The sequence below is a fragment of the Danio rerio genome, chromosome 4 (genome assembly GCF_049306965.1).
Source record: "Danio rerio strain Tuebingen ecotype United States chromosome 4, GRCz12tu, whole genome shotgun sequence".
In the NCBI taxonomy this organism is placed as follows: domain Eukaryota; kingdom Metazoa; phylum Chordata; class Actinopteri; order Cypriniformes; family Danionidae; genus Danio; species Danio rerio.
Genome location: NC_133179.1, coordinates 32,133,116 through 32,155,054, shown reverse-complemented (window position 1 = coordinate 32,155,054; position 21,939 = coordinate 32,133,116). Strand labels below are relative to the sequence as shown.

Below are 21,939 nucleotides of genomic sequence, written 5' to 3'. Positions count from 1 at the left end.
TAGATTGGATCAATTTTTTTGTGGCACTGCAGAATGCTTCTGTTGGTCTAGGGGTGTGATTCTTGCTGAGGGTGCGAGAGGGCCCAGGCTCAAATCCCAGATGAGCATTATGTCTATCACAGAAAAAGCAGTGGTGCTGTCTATGGTTTTTCTATGTTAATTGTAGCTACTTTTGCTGTGACTTTAGTTAATGAACATTTAGTGAACTTCTGATCTAAATCAGTCAAACATGTACACTTATACAGACAAAAAAAGAGAATCCTAAAGGATTCCATTAGGAGCTTTCTTATATGATTGTATTGAAAACTCCTAAAGGATTCCAATAGAATTTCTGTATGGGAATCCAATTAGAATTTTGATCTTTTTTCTTATATGATTGTTTTATAGGACAAGACATAAAAATATTTTAGGATAAATTCTACAATATTTTAATGGTATCCAATTCATCTTAATATAGATATGGTTTTCTATTGTCTCTCTCAACCTACTATAGTTTTGAATGTATTATGCAGTTCGCTAAAGCTCACCTTCATGTACTTGAGTGTACAGTATTAGTGCACACATTTCCAAACAAACATGCCTAGACCAAAAAAATATACAATGCTGCCCGACCAAACTGTGTGCTGGCCCACACAAAACAGAAGTCCACTGTGGGCCCATAGCAAGTCCACACAAAGAGTGAATATGGCCACACTGGGCGTAGTATAGGTATACTGGGGCACAGTATCTGGCTCAGAAGTATGTCCTATGAGCATGCTCTGTGGGTATTTAGAAATTAGCAAAATAGTTAGGTCCCACTAATATTACGTTGAGTCTAGGCACAAAATGTGCCTATAAGGTCCCAGTAAAGCACTCATACAAAGAAGTGTGGTTCCGAACATGCAGGGCCATTGTGGCTTTAACAAAAAGCAAAACTAGTTCACTTCTACTCTATATTTTGAAAGCAAAGTAAAGTCAGTAATAAATAAAGCATCTGAAAATATAAAGACAACATGGACTTTAATTCAAAGGTTTGGGACAAAACTGCTTTATTTGATAAAAATGCAGATATAAAAGTAACCTTGTAAATAATAATTCCTTTTTAATATGTTAACTTTTCCATTTGAATATTTTAAAATATGATTTATTCCAATGATGTTAAAGCTGCAAATGAAGCTATCATATATATATATATATATATATATATATATATATATATATACACACACACACACACACACACACACACACACATACAGGGTTCAACGCTAAAAAAAAGAAGTTAATAGCTATTTGACTGTGCATGTGTGTGTGTGTGGGTGTATACACACACACACACACACACACACAGTTGATTTAAGAATTATTAGTCCCCCTAAATTATTAGCACCCCTGTTTATTTTTTCCCCAATTTCTATTTAACAGAGAACAGATTTTCTCAGCACATTTCTAAACATAATTTTGATAACATCTCTAATAACTGATTTATTTTATCTTTGCCATGATGACAGTAAATAATATTTGATACAGCTTAAAGTAACATTTAAAGGCTTAACTAGGGTAATTAGGTTAACTAGGCAGGTTATGGTAATTAGGCAAGTTATTGTATAAAGATGGTTTGTTCTGGAGACAGTCTGAAAAACAATTAGCCTAAGAGGCTAATAAATTTGTCTTTAAAATGGTTCATAAAAAATTAAAAACTGCTTTTATTCTAGCCAAAATAAAACAAATAAGATTTTTTTCAGAGAAAAAAATATTATCAGACAAACTATCAACATTTCTTTGCTCTGTTAAACATCATTTAGGAAATATTTTAAAAAGAAAAAAAAAACAACAAAAGGGGGCTAATAACTCTGTATATATATTTACAGTAATTTTTAAAATGTTTTTTAAGGAAAATTATTCAGTTCATCAAGGCTATATTTATAAATATAAAAAAATGTTTAATTGTTAAATATTTATCAATTTTAAATAACTGCTTTCTTATTGTATGTAGTTTCAAATAAAATTATTACTCCAGACATTGTTGCTTTTATTACTATTACCATTAAAAAAATATAATAATAATTAATATTAGTGATTTCTGAAGGATCATGTGACTGGAGTAATGAACCTGAAATTTCATCTTTAAAATCACTGGAATAAATGAATAAATTAAATGATAAACTACTTTTGAACAGTTATTTTATAGTGCAACATTTCACAATTTGTATTTATGATGAAATAATTGCAGCCTTGGTGAGCAGAAAAGGCTTATTTTAACATTTTTAACAATCGTACTGACCCCAAACTTTTGACCAGTTGTGTATAGAATATTTTATAAGTGAAAATGTGCACTTTAATTTTAACAACCCACAGACATCGTCACCAAATACAAATAAGAGAGGTCAGACTTTCTCATACAGAGCCTCATTTCAATTGTCAGGTTTTGTAGATATCTATCTATTGAATTAATCAATCTAATAAAGAAACGTTGACTATAATTCTGTATTTTAGGCTTAAATTATAGAGAGACATAGCAGATGAACCGAGACTGCATCGGATCGCAAAGCAGATCAATGTTGATTTTCTTTCGAGTTGTCAGTGCAGAATAGACAAAACTCTGGCCTAACACAACATATTATACGATTAAAATATGGAAAAAATGATCAGATATTAACTTCGGTCAATTTTCCTAAAGGATAAACCGAGATCAGGCTGGATAAACAGCTCTCGGTAATATTTTAGCATGCTTTCATTTTCACATTTACCGGTAAGAATGACATCTCGCCCTGCTCATCATTCTCTCTTCATATAGCCGTATATATGGCTATTACACAATCATAATACACTGTGATATAGCCTGGGTCGTTAGTTTGTTGCATTGTTTCTCACTACAATCGATCCACTCAATAGGACAAAGACCGTCTCATTCAGGCGATCTCGGACTGATTGATTTGGCGCGGATGCAAGCGCAACTGCTGGATATATGCCAAACAAACCGCGCTAACGGGGGAAAGAGACAGATTCCGAAACAAACGTCTATGTGTGAAAGCACTGTAAGATTGTATATGCACACAATTGACAGACAGTCGCAGCACGCAGCTCTGGCACGATCTGGCAGGCAAAAAGGCAGCACTGGCCCGATCGGGCCAGCAACATTCTGTACACTGGCACGAGTGTCTCGCACACTGGCCCCGGACCATCGGGCAGTCCTTATTGTGGAGCCCTGATATATATATATATATATATATATATATATATATATATATATATATATATATATATATATATATATATATATATATATATATCAGGGCTCGACAATAATATATATATATATGGGCTGGAACTGGAGTCGAAGGCAATTAGGACTAGATGGCATCCAATACTGCAAAGAAAAAACAAGTAGTATGTAATAGCATAAACACAAAGTTTAAAAAGATGTAATTTTTTTCTTTCAGCGAGCAAATACTAACAACGTGTCAGCGCAGAACCATTGATCTGATAACACAAGATAAAAAGTCAACTAAGTTACCTCAGAGACAGGTGAAGAGAAATCAATTAACATGTTAAATTGTAAAACTGTTAATTCAATCATGTCAATAACAAGTTGTGACAATATTAATAATGGGTTAATCTAACATTTTAAAGTTTAAATGCTGAACAATATGATTAACGCAATATGACAAGCACACTTTTATTATATATATATATATATATATATATATATATATATATATATATATATATATATATATATATATATATATATATAATAAAAGTGTGCTTTTCATATTGCCTTAATTGTGAGATCAACAATACTTTGTCACGTAAAGATAGTTTAGACTAGAGCATATCACGTCAAATCTGGTGCTGCTATTCAAATCTTTTTCCGTTGCAGTAACGTTAAATACACTTGTCATTGCAGACGTTAATCACATAAACAGCAACAAACAAACATGATACATCTAATTAACTCTAAATTATATGTAAAATGATTGAAGAACTGTGTCATGTCATGGAAACATAAAAATCTGGTTCAAATAAATCAGGTGTTGTAAATATTGTCTCTGAAATTAACAGCTCATGTTTAAATAGATTGCCTCAACCATCACTGTTCACTCATGATTCAAGCAAATCACTACAATGGGTGTGTGTATATATATATATATATAAATATATATATATATATATATATATATATATATATATATATATATATATATATATATATATATATATATATATATATATTATAATGCTGCAAAATACTGTAAATTAACTACTCTATATTAACTGTAAATTACTTCTCTTCTAAAAAAACAGACAATGTTATTTTATTTATTTATGTTATTAGCAAAACTGAAGAGGCTGATTAAATAAAAGACAAATTAAAAATGTATTGTTTCATTAGTATTTTAATTTAATGTTTATTTAAAAAGTACTATATAATGTTTACTAAACTGTTTATTATATTGTAATTTTTATGTGTTCATATTATAATCATTTTACTTTACGAAAAATCATAGGTCAAAAAACATCCTATACTATGTGGGTCTAAAAAATTAATTAATTTACAGAATCAAAATAGAAAAAAAGTGAAATTCCATAAAAAAACACAATCTAATCACAGTCTAATAATTCTAAAAATCTAAATCAGATTAAAGACAAAGTGGGAATTTATATAAATTAAGTCATAATGTCCAAAAAGACTTTAAAATCCTACAGGACAAATTGAAAATCCTATAATAAAAATTCTGAATGTCCATTAGAATTTCGAAATCCAGTAGGACAAAGTGAAAATCCAACAAAAAAAATTCTGAATGTCCATTAAAATTTTATAATCTTATAGGACAAAGGGGAAGTCCTATAAGAAAATATCCATTAGGATTTTAGAAATCCTTTAAGATCCTAAAGGATAAACTGAAATTCCAATAGAATTTTTTGACAACGGAAGGGTTAAAATAATATTGTCAATGGCAGGTACAATTTATTAGCATCGGATGAAAAACCTGAAACTTTAATCAATCGGTTTATACATTTGTAAGGGCTTTAAAACAAACCTTTCTCCAGTTGAATCACAGTGCGGTGGCGGCGCAGCCTTATGACGCCAAAATAAAAGTTTTTTTTTTTGCCACTTACTGTTGTTATATAGTTAAAGTCAGAATTATTAGCCCCCTTTGATTTTTTTGCTTTTTTTTTTTAATATTTCCGAAATTATGTTTAACAGAACAAGGCAATTTTCACAGTATGTCAGATTTTTTTTTTTTTTTTTTTCCGTTTGGAGAAAGTCTTATTTGTTTTAATTCGGCTAGAATAAAAGCAGTTTTTTATTATTTTAAAACTCCATTTTGAGGGCAAAATGATTAGCCCCTTTAAGCTATATATTTTTTCGATAGTCTACAGAACAAACCATCATACAATTACTGTCTAATTACCCTAACCTGCCTAGTCAACTTAATTAACCTAGTTAAGCCTTTAAATGTTACGTTATAAGTGTCTTGAAATATATCTAGTCAAATATTATTTATTGTCATCATGGCAAAGATAAAATAAATCAGTTATTAGAGATGAGTTTCTAAAACTATATGTTTAGAATTGTGTTGAAAAAGAAAAGAAAAAAAAATTGGGGAAAAAATAAACAGGGGGGCTAATAATTCTGACTTCAAATACACACACACACACACACACACACACACACACACACACACACACACACACACACACATATATATATATATATATATATATATACATTTTTTTGTTTTTTGTTACCCAATATGTCACTTGACCCACCCTAAAGTTCCAAGCTGGAGCCGGGCTTGTATCTGTGTCTGTGTATGTGAGAGAGATAGCAGATATGTTGTGTGAAGTGGAAAACGAGGAAGAAATGTATCAATAAGTCCTGACTGCAACAGTAAGTGGCAAAATAGAGCAGTAGTGAAAGACAGGCTTGGCCGGCGGGTGGCAACACTAAGTTGTGACTGAGACCAAGATGGGCGGAAGGGCAATAGAATCCGGAAGTGAGTTGGATATGGAGGATGAATTTGATGGCGGGGAAGATGAAAGAAAAACAAGTAGCAAGTGGACTTTAGTAGAAAAGCAAAAAAGGAGAAAAGATTGGAGCCAGACTTCAGGAACAGAAAGTGAGAGAGAATGTCACCAGGTGAGCAAAATAAAGCAGGAGTATAAAATAATGGTGAAATTTATGTCAGGGGACGCAAGTAATTTGAATCCTTTGAAACTGACAAAATCTTTAAAAGAAACAGTTGGAAACATAGAAATTGCAAAAATGTTGAGAGATGGGAAAATGATCATTTTCTGTAAAGATGGCAAACAACAAAAAGCTGCTTTAGGGATAAAGTCTATATTAGGACAAAAAGTCACAAGTCAAATAATGGGAGAAAAGAAATGGACGAGAGGAGTCATTACGGGAATACAAACAAATGTAGCTGTGGAAACAATTAAGAAAAGCATTAGGGGAGCAAAAGTGATAGATGCAAGGAGACTAAAAATAACCCGAAATAATGAGAGGAGTGACAGTCTGTCGATAATGATACACTTTGAAGAGGAAAAACTGCTGGAAAGAGTGTTTGTTGGATTAATAAGCTATGCAGTAAGACTGTTCATCCCCCCACCGCTAAGATGTTACAAGTGCCAAAAATTTGGACATGTTGCAGCAGTGTGCAAAGGAAGACAACGATGTGCAAAATGTTGAGGGGAACATGACTACGGAAAATGTGAAGAAGGTGTGAAACCAAAATGCTGTAATTGTGGGGGAGAACATAGCGCGGGATATGGAGGTTGTCAGGTGAGGAAAAGTGCTGTAAAAGTTCAGAATGTCAAGATCTCTGAAGGAATAACATACGCAGAAGCCATCAAGAAGGTTAAGACGGAAGAAAAGAAAGAAACAGAAGTTAAGGTTGTAGACACAAAAATGAGAAAAGAGTGTTTGGTTCAGGAAATAGACGATTCCATGATTATTCAAAATAAGATGGAATTTTTAACCTTTATGGTAGAAGTGGTAAATTGCTCGGCCCAAACTAAAAGTAGAACAGAAAGAACAAGAATAATTCTAAGAGCAGCGGAAAAGTACTTGAATGTGGTAGGAATAACAGTTGAACAGATAAATGAGAAACTAAAGATGAATGTAGCAAACTCTCAGTCAACATGTGGAGAAGTATAATGGTGTTTTTAATCTTGCAGTGGAATGCAAGAAGTCTGATATCAAATGGATTAGAATTTAATAGGGATGTAACGGTATCAGAATTTCACGGTACGGTATTTATTGAATCATTTACAGGAAAAAACGTATGAAACTTATGAAACTTATGAAAATACTCCAAAAAAGTGCCAAAAGTGTCAATGACATACAAATTAGCCATCTACCTGTAAGCTTTGAAACAGGAACTTCAATTTTAATAACAAAAAAAATTAAATCATGTAAAAAAATTAAGTTTCAATTTAGTATTGTTGAAAACTCATCACATTCAACATTTAATCACTCACTCACTTAGATAGAGATGGGTTTAAAGGAAAATTATCATATAAATATAATCTGGTAAAAGCTGGTATCTCTGGGTATTTACAATGTCCCCTGCAACAGAAAAAAACCCTCTCATTTGGGACTGAGGTTTCTGGGACAAGAGAGATATGACTTGGCCCAGGTTGACAGCAGTGGGTAACGTTGTGCATTGTCTTTCCCCGACTTGAGAGGACAAACCATGAGTGAGATAGAGGTCTCATGTCTGCATCAGTCTGAACAGTGTGCTGTGTTTCTGCAGTCCCCATGACTGATTATTAGTCGTATTCCCCAACTTGCAGGCACGTGCACACACAGGGCTCAACCTGTGCAGTGCACATGCCCTTTTTAGTCTTGGATAGAAAGTTCCCTTCCAAAATGATCAAAAGTGCCCCCGCGACGCGACAAACCCTCCATCCCGCTTTACAGTACGCGCGCGACAACACAGCTGATCAGAACGCGCGCGACAACACAGCTGATAAGAACTCGCCCGTCAACACCGCTATTCAGTACGCGCGCGGTGACAACACCCGCTTTAGGGTTTTCCAGCTCTTTTTCATCCCCGCTTCTAGCAGCACACTCCATTTCCGCATTACTGGATCTGTAGCGACAACAGACCGCAAGGGATGATGGCCACCCCTGGGCTGATGGGAATTGTAGTTTTCGCTACCTCCCGTTCGCTTCATTCGCCTGAGCAAATTTTCTCAGAAGACCTACAGTTTTACAGAGTCATGCGACTACGGTAATATCGAAAAAAAATTATATTGCGGTATGACGGTATTAACAATACCGTTACATCCCTAGAATTTAAGAAATGGATAGATGATTTTAAGATAAAACCACATGTAATATGTGTACAAGAATCTTGGCTAAAACCCAACTTAAGTTATGTGGTCCAAGGATATGAAATAGTAAGAAAAGATAGGAAAAAAGGAAATGGGGGAGGAGTGATTACTTTAGTTAAGGCAGGGGTTGCATACAGGGAGATAAAAGTAAACAAGAAATATGAGTCAATAGTGATAGATGTAAGGGCAGAAAATCGTAACATAAGAGTGATAAATTTCTACAACCCCTGTAAGAGATTGAATAGCGATCTAACTAAAAATATAGGAATAGAGGGACATGATAACATAATGTGGTGTGGAGATTTTAATGCACATAGTACCCTGTGGGGATGTGTAAATAGTGATCAAAATGGGCAGGTAATAGAAGAAATATTAGATTCCAATGATTTAGTATGCGTAAATGATGGAAATATAACAAAGAGTGGATGTATTAAGAGGAATGAATTCTGTCATAGATTTAACAATAGTATCCAATAACTTAGCAAGGCAATGTGAATGGGAAACCTTATATCATAGTACTTTAGGAAGTGACAATTTTCTTATAAAATGTTCAATTGAGATAGAAGTAGATGAATGTCACGAGGAGAAAATGACAAGATGGAGATTTAAAGGTGCTAATTGGAAGAAATATAAAGAGATTTGTGAAAATAAAATGCTTAGTACAAAATTTAACTTTGAGGAAATAGAAGATACAAATAACAAAATTAATGCAGTTTTATGTAGTGCAGCACAAGAGGTTAAAGGGAAAAATAAAGGGGGGGGAATTAAAAAGGCTGTACCATGGTGGACAGAAAAATGTAATGAGGTAATTCAAATCAGAAATAAAGCTCTAAAAAAAGTTAAAAAGACATACTCTTTTGACGAATTTATAAAGTATAAGAGAACCCAAGCAGAAGTAAGGAAGGTAATAAGGACAACAAAAAGAAATGATTGGAGAAAGTTCTGTGATGAAATTGGCGCAGATATAGATATAAATGATATGTGGAATATGATCAAGAAAATGGGTGGAAAGCAAATAAATAAAAATATTCCAGCTTTAATAAAAGAAGGTACATACATAATGACCAATGAAGAAAAAGCAGAGGAGTTGGTAGAAGCCTTTGTTAAGGTTCACAGTAATAATAATTTATCAGACAGTATGAGAATAAAAAGGGAACAAATCATAAAAGAAAATCCAAATGTATTAACACAAAAAGCACCAACTAGGGGCACATTGGATGCAGATTTTACTATACATGAAATGAAGCAGGTAATACAGAATCTGAAATGTACATCTCCAGGTAAAGATGAAATTTTATTATGAAATGATAAAACATCTTTCAGATACATCACTAATAAGACTTCTAAAGTTCTTCAATAAAATATGGGAAGTGGGAAAATTTCCTATGTCTTGGAAACATGGAGTGATTATTCCAATTGGAAAACCGGGCAAAGAGCATACAGAAGCAACAAACTATAGACCAATTGCGTTGACATCTAATTTCTGTAAGATAATGGAAAAGTTAATAGTATCTCGGCTAAATTATGTGTTAGAAAGTAGAAATCTTTTAAATCATTATCAGAGTGATTTTAGAAAAGGACGAAGTACTATGGATCCAGTTTTATGTTTAGAATCTGAAATTAGGAAAGCAATGATGAATAAGGAGGTGTTAATAGGGATATTTTTTGATATCGAAAAGGCCTTTGATATGCTTTGGAAAGAGGGAGTATTAACTAAATTAGACAATATGGGAATCAAAGGGAAAATGTACAATTGGATTATGGACTTTTTGTTTAACAGAACTATTCAGGTAAGGGTAGGAACAAGTTATTCTAGCATACATTCGACAGATAATGGGACCCCACAGGGTAGTGTATGCAGCCCAGTATTATTTAACATTATGATTAATGATATATTTGTAACGGTTGGACAAGAAATAGGCAAGTCTTTAGATGACGGTGCTTTGTGGAAAAGGGGAAGAAACTTAGAATATGAGAAAGAAAGAATGCAAAAAGCAGTTAATGAAGTGGAAAATTGGGTAAATAAATGGAGCTTTAAATTGTCTGTATAAAAAACCAAAGTGATGTGTTTCTCAAAAAAAAAAAGGAAATCCCCAAATATCATAATAAATCTTTATGGGCAAGAGTTAGAGCAGGTTCAAGAAATCAGGTTCCTAGGAGTATGGATAGACTCAAAACTTACATTTACAACCCATATAAAGAAAATAAAAGATAAATGCAAAAAACGAATAAATATCCTAAGATGTTTGGCAGGAGTAGAGTGGGGTGCTACCAGACATGCATTAACAAGAATATACTGTGCTATCATAAGGCCAATTTTAGATTATGGCAGTATAGTATATTGCTCAGTATCCAAATCTCAGCTACAAAAATTAGCGTTATTCAATCTCAAGCATTAAGATTAGGAAGTGGAGCATTTCGAACATCGCCCATTTCAGCGATTCAGGTGGAAATGGCAGAGCAACCAATAAAGTATAGAACACTTAAGCTGAAAATGGCATATTGGAGCTCTGTAAGAGGGCATGCAGATACACATCCAGTAAAAGCAATAATCAAAAACTGTTGGGAACATGAGTATAGCTTTATATATTCCTAACAATAAACACAATGTTTCAATGAGGTTAAGTAGTCATATATCAGTTTTTTTCAACATAATTAATGGCAATATCAATGGCAATGCAGTGGGTGGAAAAAAATCACCCCTTAAGAGTAGTGGTGTGCTCTGACTCATACTCAGCACTACATTGTTTGAATAGTGGGACCTCAGAAACACGACAGGATCTACTAAATGAAATATTTCAAAACATATATAAAATAAACCAAATAGGAATAATAGTAAATTTTTTATGGATCCCCGCTCATCTAGGAGTAGAAGGAAATGAAATAGTAGATAAGATGGCAAAAACAGCATTGGGGAAAGATGAGGTGGATATTGAGATCCCGCTATCTAAAACAGAAATAAAGCATATTATAAATATATCAGTAAATAATCTTTGGCAAGAAAACTGGGATTCAGAATCAAAAGGAAGACATCTGTATAATATACAAAATAAAGTGGGGAAAGAAAGGAAAGTATATGGGAACAGGAAGGAAGACAGTCATATCCAGACTTCATATAGGTCATTCCAATTTAAACAGTTCACTATTCAAGATAGGGAAAAGCAAAACCAATGCTGCAGACATTGTGGACAAATCGAAACCATAGAACATGTATTAATCAAGTGTACAAAATATAGAAGAGAGAGGGACCAGTTTAAAATAAAACTAAGAGATTTGGACATGACTGACATTTCAATCACAAACATTTTTTAAAATGCTCAGAAACAGACTAAGGTATATGATTATCTGTTAAAATGTGTGAGGAGTACAGGTTTGTTTTACAGGATTTAATCGGAAAGAATCATAATTAGTTTTTTTTATTTAGATTTTTATTATGAATATTGGTATTATTATTTAATGACTAAGTAAGGAAAAAAAATCTTTCCTTTTTTTTTTTTTTTTTTAGAAAACATGTAGTAATCCTTCCACTCATTGAAGTCTCACACTCCAACACAAGTAGGTGGCGGTAATGCACCTCAAACTTGCCACCCGTCATTAACGAAAAAGAAGAGGAAGTGGCAAAATAAGCTGAACAAAAACTTTTATTTTGGCGTGGTTTGTGACGTCATAAGGCTGCGCCGCTACCGCGCTGTGATTCAACTGGAGAAAGGTTTGTTTTAAAACTTACACAGATATAAACCGATTAATTAAAGTTTCAGGTTTTTCATCCGATACGTACCTGTTGTTGGCAATGTTATTTTAACCCTTTATTCAGCGTAGTACTATTTTACTGACAGTAATTGATGGATATTGTTTGAATAAAGTTACAGAACTGTGTGTAATACGTGTTTTAATGAAGGTTTAATTTACTAAATAGCATAATGGCATTAAATTCGAAGTATACATCACTATTTATAAGAAATGGCGTACTAGTTTTAATCAGCTCATTTGTGGATATTGTTTCTTGCTTAGACTTACCTGATTTCTTTTTGTTAATCACTCTCATATAAAGAAACGGTTGAAGCAAGCATTGGAGAGAAGTTATTTTGTTTGTTGTCATTCTTTTATTTATTTTAAACAGAACATTTTTAATGTTTTGTTCATTTTAAACTGGAAAAAGTGTCTCATATGAAGAAATAGAGGTAAAGTTGGTTTTATATTCGCACATTTGGACTTTTCCCTTAATATTATAATTTCATAAAATTATTATTTACATCTAAATAGCGAAATCATATTAGCAGCCTATGACTATCAAAGTACAACATAGTTCACAGCCAAATAAACAGCGTTAATGTTATTTTCAAGCCACACTTGCATGCTAATTCCGATGGAATATTCAAAGTAACATGGTAAACAATATAGAGACTTCTAAATGAACGAATATGCGAATATAAAACCAACTTTACCTCTATTATAAAGAAACTGTTAAAGCAAGTGTTAAAGAGAAGTTATTTTGTTTCTGTTCATTGTTTTATTTATTTTAAACCGAACACTTTTATTGTTTTGTTCATTTTAAACAGGATAAAGTGTCCAAATGCAGAGAAAAACTCCTGCTGAAGCGACTGGTCTCCACACTGTTATAAAGATGGCATTAATTAAAGAGGAGAGTGAAGATGTGAAGATTGAAGAAACATTCAGAGTTAAACAGGAAGATCTGCAGGAACAAACAGGTTGGTTTTCATTCTCAAAGACCAACTCAGTCATCTGATCTTCATTCAGATATATTTTAATAATAGGAATACTAAATTAAATCCATCTTGCAGCCCTGAGTGTGCTGCCTAGTTCTCCTAAACGCAAATAAGCACTCATTGAAAGACGAAATTAGTTTCTTTTCTGTTACTTGTTCTCATTTATTTTGTCATTATTTTATGTATTATTAGTCTCTCATTTTCTGTCTTCTTAAGGTTATTGCTTTTATTGTTCTCCCACTGTTTGTAAATTGTCATTGAACAGTGGTGCTTTATAAAATAAATAATAACAATAAATTATAAAAGTTTAACTGAGCTGACAATATTTGACCTACAGTATTCTCATAGAAGATATCTGCTATTTCAGTGATAGTGTTGGCTTAGTACTTTCCATTTGCATATGTCACGTTGATCACAATTCCCTTTTTTTCCATCAACTTCTTTTTGAGTTTAAAGTTGTTTCTAGTAGTTGTTGCTAGTTCTCACAGATAGTACCTGAGTTAAAACTACATTAATTTAATAACCAATTACCAGGGCTATTGTGTTTAAAGAGGGTTTCCGCAGGCTCTTAAAATGTCTTAAATTCCAAAATCTAAATTTTAGGGCTTAAAAAGTCTTAAATTTACTGAAATATTGTGTTGTAGGTCTTAAATCTTTTTTAAACAAGTCTTCATTTTCCTTTGTTCATGTTTTGTTACCCAATCAGGCCAAAACCCACACAATCACCAACAATCCATCTCTCCAAAACTTTAAAGATTTTATTCAAAAAGGTCATTTTAACTCTATTTATCATAATAGTTTGATTATTTTTCTCACAATAACATTTGTTTAAATGTGCTCCATGTATTTATTGCTGATTTACTACATCGACCTGGACAGATTGTTGTGCAAAAATTTAGTTTATTATAGTTTTTAAAACTTTTTAACATTTGTTAATTTTTTTTTTAAAGAAAGTTTATATTTGGAAAAAAGATGTTTGGATACAAGTAAAGTTTTCTTGTTTTTACACAATTTAAAATATTTTGCTTAGCAATATCTAAAATAATGTAATCATTTTTATTGTTCATTTATTATTGTATTTTTAAATATATTAAATTATAATATTTTGTTGTCTTGGCAAAAAAAATCTTATCCATCTGGCCATTTGAAAAATTCCTATGCCTTTAGCCCTTTAGGATTCTAAAATTTCATTATAATAGTCTTAAAAATGTCTTAAAAAGTCTTACATTTAACTTTCTCAAACTTGCAGAAACCCTGGTTTAAAGTATGTCAAAAAACATAATTTCCCTGATTTTAAATATGCTGAATGAAATGGACACTAAAATTGTTAATTATTATTAAACATTGTACAGTATTATAAACTATAGGATTTTGCTGTGGGACGGCGTGAAACAAAACAAACAAATTATAGTGGAACAATAATGTTTAGCAGTGCACTGACTAAAACTGGCCAACAAACTAGTCTAAGAATGACTGTTGCTGCTTAAGAAATGGATAACAGCATGCTGATGATATGCAAACATTTGAGTGTAAAGTTCGTAAGTATTGACCATATACTTCACGTACCAGCAGGCGTCGCCATTGGACTCTTTTTGCTTGAGACATTTTTGTTAAAGAATTAATTTTTAGATCCTAAAAACAGTGTTATGCTGCTTAGGCATGGGACGATAACTGTTTTTAAGGTAAAATAAAAATGGCTAAATGTTTCGCTATATCGTTCTTACTGTATATGTAAGGTTTTTTTATGGTTTGAGTTTTTCAGGACAACAGTATCTCCAGCAGAAAAGATCTCCAAAAATGCCATTTTAAATCGTAAAGAAATCTGTGTTTCTTAAACTAATGAAGACAGCAGTAGTCAAGGATCAATTTAAATGATTTAGCCTGACATTTTTACTGCTCCAAAATACTTTCAAAGCTTCTCAAAATAAAATATATTGTGTTCAAAGGGAAAACCGGTTTTTTTTTTTTTTTTACCCAGACATTTAAAAAGAACATATTTCAAAGCAGTAATCACAGTACCGTGAAACTGTGATAATTTTATTCAAGCTTATCAAACTGTCAGTCTTGTACTGGCCTATGCTTAATGCTGCTTGATGTTGCAAAGTCATATTTTCAAATTTTATTATTCTACTTTTTATGTATAGTCATGAAGACACTTGTTTGTAGAGAAAGTAGTGTGACAGTTTTCTGCCGTTTATTATTCCTGTTGAGTTCTCCAATAGGCAACTGAAGTTCTAAAACAATAGCATATGAGATCAGGTCACTGCTATTACACGATTGACACTTTTTGTATTTCGCTGTTTGTCATTGTTTTCTGGTTATCCTGAGAGCTGATGCTGAGTATTCTTAGGGTTTTTCAAACTTCAAATTGTTTACCCTTGGTCATTCTAACACTGGATAAACAAAATCCTGGGTTATCTGTAAACACGTTCCACACTGCTCATGCTATACCTGGGGTTAAAATAAAAACCTGGATGTTCATTACCAGATGTTTGAAATTTGCAAACCCTGGGTTAACATTATTATTTGAATATTGACGTTTTTACTGTCCTTGATTGGACAAACAGCAGGTAACCTTTTTAAATGGCATTTCTGCATCTTGTCGGATATATAAAATGTCACCACATAGGTCTTAAGCTAAGCCTCAGAACATGCACAAAGGCAAGAAAACAAAGACAAAAGTACAAATTAATGATAACAAGTAGCAAAGTATGTCATCTTGCCATCTCCTCATCACTCCAGTTTACAGCAAACGTAGCATTAAGCATTTGCACAAGTTCATCCATTCATTTTCCTTCGGCTCAGTCCCTTTAATTATCAGCAGTTGCCACAGCCTAATGAACCACCAATTTATCCAGCATATGTTTTAAACAGTGGATGCCCTTCCTGCTGCAACTCAGTGCTGGGAAACATTTACATAAGTTATATACAATAATGCAAACTCACTAATAGAAGCTTGAATTATGCGTACTTGCTTTGAACATGCAGGATTCTTTTCAAGTGGGTCTTCCAAGCAAGTTACAAATGTTTAAATCCAGTGGAAGAAACACATGAGGGATCACAACACGAGTAATATAAGTGCATAGCAAGTGCATTTGATCAATTGCATTTAAAGCAACAGGCACAAAAAGAGCTTGGTTTTCCTCTGACCCCCAAAATTAGGTATTCTGCAATGAATGATCTGATTTTGAGCTGAAACCTCAGACACATTCTGGGAACACCAAAGACTTATTTTACATCTTATAAAAAAGGTTCATAATAGAAACCATTTAAAGGTATTTCTGACACAGAAATGAAAATAGCCTCACCATTTACTCTCCCTTGTGTGGTAAACCTTTATGAGTTTCTTGATGCTGCTGAACACAAAAGAAGATATTGTGTAAAAACTCTTGCTTACTTTGTGTTCTAGAAGAAAGGAAATGTTAAAACCACATGACAGAGAGTAAATGGTAAGGTCAATTTAATTTTTGGGTGAAACATCAATTTCATGCTTGTCGCTTTGTGCCTTCATACTAATGTTCACTTTTTTTTTTAAGACCTGATGTTGCTGAAAGAAGAGACTCATCAATGGAATGAAATGGAGGAGAAACACCAAGACATAACGACTGATGAAAAACCCACATGGACTAAAATTACATCACGTGGAAGACCTCGTAAATCCAAATCCAGCTGTAATTTTAGCTGTAAACTGTGTAGAAAGAGTTTCACTAAAAAGACAAACCTTGATGTTCACATGAGAGTTCACACTGGGGAGAAACCTTACACCTGCGAACAGTGTGGAAAGAGTTTTGGTCAAATACAAGGCTTTAAAGCCCACATGAGAATTCACAGTGGAGAGCGGCCGTACACATGCCAACTGTGTGGAAAAAGCTTCTATATTTCAGGAAACTTGACAGTGCACATGAGAACTCACACTGGGGAGAAGCCTTACCCTTGCCCTCAGTGTGGAAAGCGTTATAAGCAAAATAGCAACCTTGAAGTCCACATGAGGATTCACACTGGAGAAAAACCTTACACATGCACAGAGTGTGGTAAAAGGTTCCCATATAAATGCACACTCAAACACCACATGATAAGTCACACCGGACAGAAGCCGTTTACATGTGCTCAGTGTGAAAAGAGCTTCACAACCAAAGCGAGCTTCAAGAACCACATGGATGGTCACACTGGAACCATAATGTTCACATGTGATCAGTGTGGAAAGAGTCTCACACGCAAAGACGCCATTAAGCAACACAAAAAGATTCACTCAGGAGAGGGTCGTTATAGGTGCAGTGAGTGTGGAAAGGGCTTTACCCATAAAAGAAGCTTCAGCGCTCACATGAAGCTTCACAATGGAGAGCAGAGTCCTCAACATTGAGGTCTTGTCCACACAAACACGGGTTTATTCAAAAAGACAGCTTTTTCATGTAGTTTGGCTGTTCATTCAAGTGAAGTTTATTTATAAACTACTTACGAGAGGATCACATGCTTATGATTGTTCACGACTAGTCCTGCATTAGCCAACACATGATTGACCAATCAGAGGAATCCTGACTCAATATAAATAATCACGGTTTCTTACCTCAGTTATCTTCATCTAGAAGAATCCCCCTCCCACCCTTATTCCCCCTCCTTTCTAGATTGGACGACATGGCGGCCCAGTGATTAGCACTGTTGCCTCACAACAAGAATGTCACAGGTCCAAACAAAGTCCCTTCAGGCAAATCATTTCACTTTGCGGCCATCTTTGAAACGCCTCTTGGGCAATCTGAATGGGGAACATCAAATTCTCCAAAACTACTTGCCAAGCTTACGATTTCATTTCATATTACAAATAACCGATAAAGTTAAACAACAACTTTTTAGTTGTTAATTTGTTAATTTTTAGTTGTTTGTATCACGCAAAATCTGCAGAAACTCACGTCTGGTCATATCCCCTCCCCCGGAGTATTGTCATTCTAAAGTGATTGCTGATTTGGCTTCTGTACTAGAAGGCAGGCTTTATTCACCATATAGCAATCGCTGATTGGCTCCTGTACTAAAAGGCAGGGCTTCATTCGCCATATTAAAAGTTACACTTTTCCCCATTCAAAAGTATACGAGTGACACGTCTTGTGTATTCTACAGTCCTTAGTTAAAATCCTTACGGAACCAGTCGACATTTGTGTGGATTTTATTCATTCTCCCCATGCTTGTGTAGGTTTCTTCCGGGTTCATTGGTTTCCTCCCACAGTCCAAAAACATGCAACCCAAGTTAATTGAACATTCTAAATTGGCACCATAGTCAAGCTCTTATGCCAGGGGTGCTCAACCCTGTTCCTGGAGATTCACCTTCCTGCAGATTTCAATTGCTACCCATTTCAAACACACCTGCCTGTAATTATCAAGTGCTGTTCAGGTCCTAATTAATTGGTTCAGGTGTGTTTGAACAGGGTGAAAGCTTTGTTTTGCAGGAAGGTAGATCTCCAGGATCAGGATTGAGCAGCCCTGTCTTATGCTGTGTTCCCACCAGATGTGCAACGCGCAGATAAATCATGCTATTCACAGTTAAATAGCTGTGTGAACATTTGGGTTAACTGGCTTCATTTGCGTATCAAATTAACTTCAGAACAGATGCAGATTCGCGTCTTGGGCATGGCTCCTGTCTGACCGGTGACTCTAGTTTCGTTGCTAAATGGCTAACATGGATTTTATTAAGAAAATAACATTTTTTTTTTTTACAACGGCTATGACAGTTTTTTCAATACATTTAACAAATTTGCTAAACTCTTAACGCAACAACACACCTAAAACATAAAATTGGCAAAACAGTTAATTTTATGCTCAAAATCACACATTGTAAACTAAACCTCTAAACTACTTTTCAAAATACAATAATAAACGAACACACTACACCATGTCTAACAAAACACTGTAAACATGTTTCAAAATGAAATAATTGTTCAAAACACTAACACATGTTCTTTTCCAACAGAAACATTCAGTCAATCAGAAAACACTGACAATAAAAACACTATCATCAGCTGACATTACAGAGACTACATTATTTTACTTATGTGTCAGCACTGCCCTTATATTTTAAGCCTCTCTACAGTTTTGTTTTGTTGGGTTTAGTAAATGCATGCATTTTATTTTTTTATACTGCTAAAATTCAATCCAAAAAATGAAGAAATAAAGTTGCTTTATAAAATTTACAGCTTATGTAAAAAAATACAGACACAGAATTTCTGCAGTACTTACTTTATTTGCAAAAGGACATCACTGCAAGATATACAAAAAAAAAGTATAATTAAAAAGTAATCTTCTATTCTGCCTGGTCTTGTGCATTTGACCACGTTCTCATCCACAATATACTTGATATCTTCTATGGCCCGGCACGGTAACTGTGGCCCTTTGGCCTATAATGTTTCTCCCATGGCGACATCACCAGCCTCGTCAACATAAATAATTTCATGTGGTACTTACTTGGCCTCCAACTTCAAGATTCTCTGAAAGTAAAAATACAGGGAATATATTTGTGTTTCAATTCACAATGAACAGCTGTTCACTTTGACTTTAGCCTATATAAGTTGTGTTTAGGATATGATGTTATCTGGTCTGACATACTGTGTGAAAGAATTTGTAAATTTGACTGTAAAATTACATAGTTTTGGTCTTAGTTGAGCTTGTGTGTACAAGAAGTTCAAGAATTTTAAATGTTAACTGGATACATTTTGTGTCAAAGCAACAAGAAATGTGTTAATTGTATAGCCAACAAAGACGGATGTTGTGCTAATCATGTTAAGAGTTTAGGAAACTTGTTTAATGTATTGAAAAAACTGTAAGCACACCAAACGTGCAAAACGCTCAATTTGCATCGCACCATATCAGCATATTGTGCCATTCGTGCGTATCGCGTCGCAGGATGTCTATTCATTGACTTAACATGGAAATCACTTCTTCTGCGTCTGGTGTGAACACAGCATTAGTAAGCCATATATCTCCCTTTAGCCATCCCTAAATCTGTCATTAGAACAAAAACAAGTTGGGGGAGTTCATCTAGATCTACCTGAGCTCGAACTACCCTCTCGCCATGCTTACAGTAGGAAGCCCTGGGCTCGAGGATCTTATGAGCTTAGGGCTCTCTCACGGGACAGCTTGACAAACAAGTGTGAACTCTTAAATACATATGAAGTTACTGTTAATGAAACCCTTTGAACACCTGAAGATTTAAAGTTAATAACTGAAGACGGGGGAAGATTTTGACAACTGTTTTGTAGTGTAGATCAAGGGTCAAAGCCCAGTACCAGGTTGTGAGAGTTGCTACTGGGTTACAAGAAGGCAAAATAACTCTATATGTTGATAGATTGTATGGTTTGTTTCATATGCAAACAAGTATCTGCATCTGAGATGGTGTGAACCAAATGGTCTATAGAAACTCAAGAGTTGTGACCCAACCAAAGCAGTTGGGTAATCTCTGGGGGGGATTACATCCTTTGTTATAAAGTAGTGTCTCACAGACAGTACTTTGGGTTAAGTTACTTGAAGACAACGAGTTAACACCACTGCTGCTGAACTGCACTATTCTTTGTTTTTTAAATAAAGTCTTCTCCTCGTAAAAACTTTAGTCAGCTTGCTAATTTTATGTATTAAAGTCATCTATACATTGGGGAGCCACCAAAGAACAGTTAAGCCAAATACAGCGAAATCTAACAATGTGTTTCAACTATTTTCTAAACCGATAACTATATTTGTGCACATTGCAGACTTGCAAATAGTTTATTAATTTACCAATCAAATGGTTGGCACTATTCTGCCCCTGCTAGGATGACTGCTGAAGTGCTTGTGCCTGGCTAGCTCGGCAGATAGCTAACAGGTTCCTCCAAGAAAGACTCGGACGCCAGATGTCCAATGAGTGTATTTTAGTTGAAAGAAGCACTGTAAGACTAAACATACATAAAGAATGTCAAAATAATAGGTCTATTACATGCAATTTAGGTATTAAATGCAGATTTAACATAAAGCTTTGCATACAGATAATCAAACAAATAATGTTGTTGTTTTATCTTTTAAGAAAAGTAATTTCTATACATGTTTCTTCAAAATTACACTCCAAATGAAGAAAAATATTAAAACAAAATACTCACAGACTTTAAGACCCTTTGTAATATTAACCTGTATGGCAGCGAAAAACAGCTCTGTTGCTCTAACTACGGTAAAGGGACAAACTTATTACAACTCAATATTCTTCTATGGCCACTAGGTGTCACTCTTAGGCTGTTTTGCTAAGATCAGGACAGGCACTAAAAAGAAAATTAGAAAGATTAGGGAGGAGAAAATGTTTGGGGAGATGCAGGGGACACTGTCCTACACCCTTAGATTGTGTTTTTGATCATTCACATTGCTTGACTGTCACTCGAGTGAACAAACACATATTTGCCTCCAATTGTGGGCTTTTGTCTGCAATTTCACAAAACTTGTTGGCGAATGAAAGTCAGATGTGTCAGATAATAAGATTTTGACTTGATCTAATCTTGATGTGTTGTGGGTAACAAGAGTTATCTTCAGTATCAAATTTTAATTTCAAAAATTGTTTTGATGGATACACATCATTAATATTTTTAAACTGAAGCTCTTTAATTTGGGGGAGAATTAGAGAAATGTAACTTGGTCTTATTTTTTCTAATTCCTGTAAATTAAATAAAAAAAAACATAAAATAAAATTACGTCTGAGCTGATTAGGATGAAGTCTTTGAATAAGAATATTCCTTTAAAACTTGTTACATTTTGGTTCTCTGAAACATTTAGTGGCCAAAAACAGAGGTGGAAGAGAAAACATTACAGAGTAGTGTGAGAGAATACTTCTGATCAATACTATGATGTTTTTTAGGCATAGCATTAATCATTGTGTAAAACTCTAGGT

At 34.0% G+C, this 21,939-nt stretch overlaps 2 protein-coding genes across 4 annotated transcripts in view; one reads left to right on the top strand and one right to left on the bottom strand.

Annotated features, from left to right (window-relative positions):
- LOC137490091 (uncharacterized) overlaps positions 1–21,939 on the bottom strand; it is a 392,659-nt gene that overhangs the window by 329,738 nt on the left and 40,982 nt on the right. The gene's annotated exons all lie outside the window — the stretch shown is intronic.
- LOC137490846 (uncharacterized) lies at positions 11,987–20,638 on the top strand. 3 transcript variants are annotated; one of them, XM_068219809.2, is made up of 4 exons: positions 11,987–12,037; positions 12,888–13,037; positions 16,468–16,504; positions 16,592–20,638. In XM_068219809.2, the coding sequence occupies exon 4, from the start codon at positions 16,597–16,599 to the stop codon at positions 17,413–17,415; it is 819 nt and encodes a 272-aa protein (XP_068075910.1). In that variant the 5' UTR covers positions 11,987–12,037; positions 12,888–13,037; positions 16,468–16,504; positions 16,592–16,596; the 3' UTR covers positions 17,416–20,638. The 3 variants fall into 3 exon arrangements, with proteins under 3 accessions (XP_068075910.1, XP_073804004.1, XP_068075909.1); XM_073947903.1 differs by having other exon boundaries at positions 16,465–16,504; XM_068219808.2 differs by lacking the exon at positions 16,468–16,504.

What these genes read in the sequence shown, in the direction of transcription:
- LOC137490846 (XM_068219808.2), top strand. Translation starts at nt 12,902, where the DNA reads ATGCAGAGAAAAACTCCTGCTGAAGCGACTGGTCTCCACACTGTTATA. An exon ending in AGATCTGCAGGAACAAACAG is followed by an intron (nt 13,038 to 16,591) that starts GTTGGTTTTCAT and finishes TTTTTTTTTAAG; the next exon opens with ACCTGATGTTGCTGAAAGAA.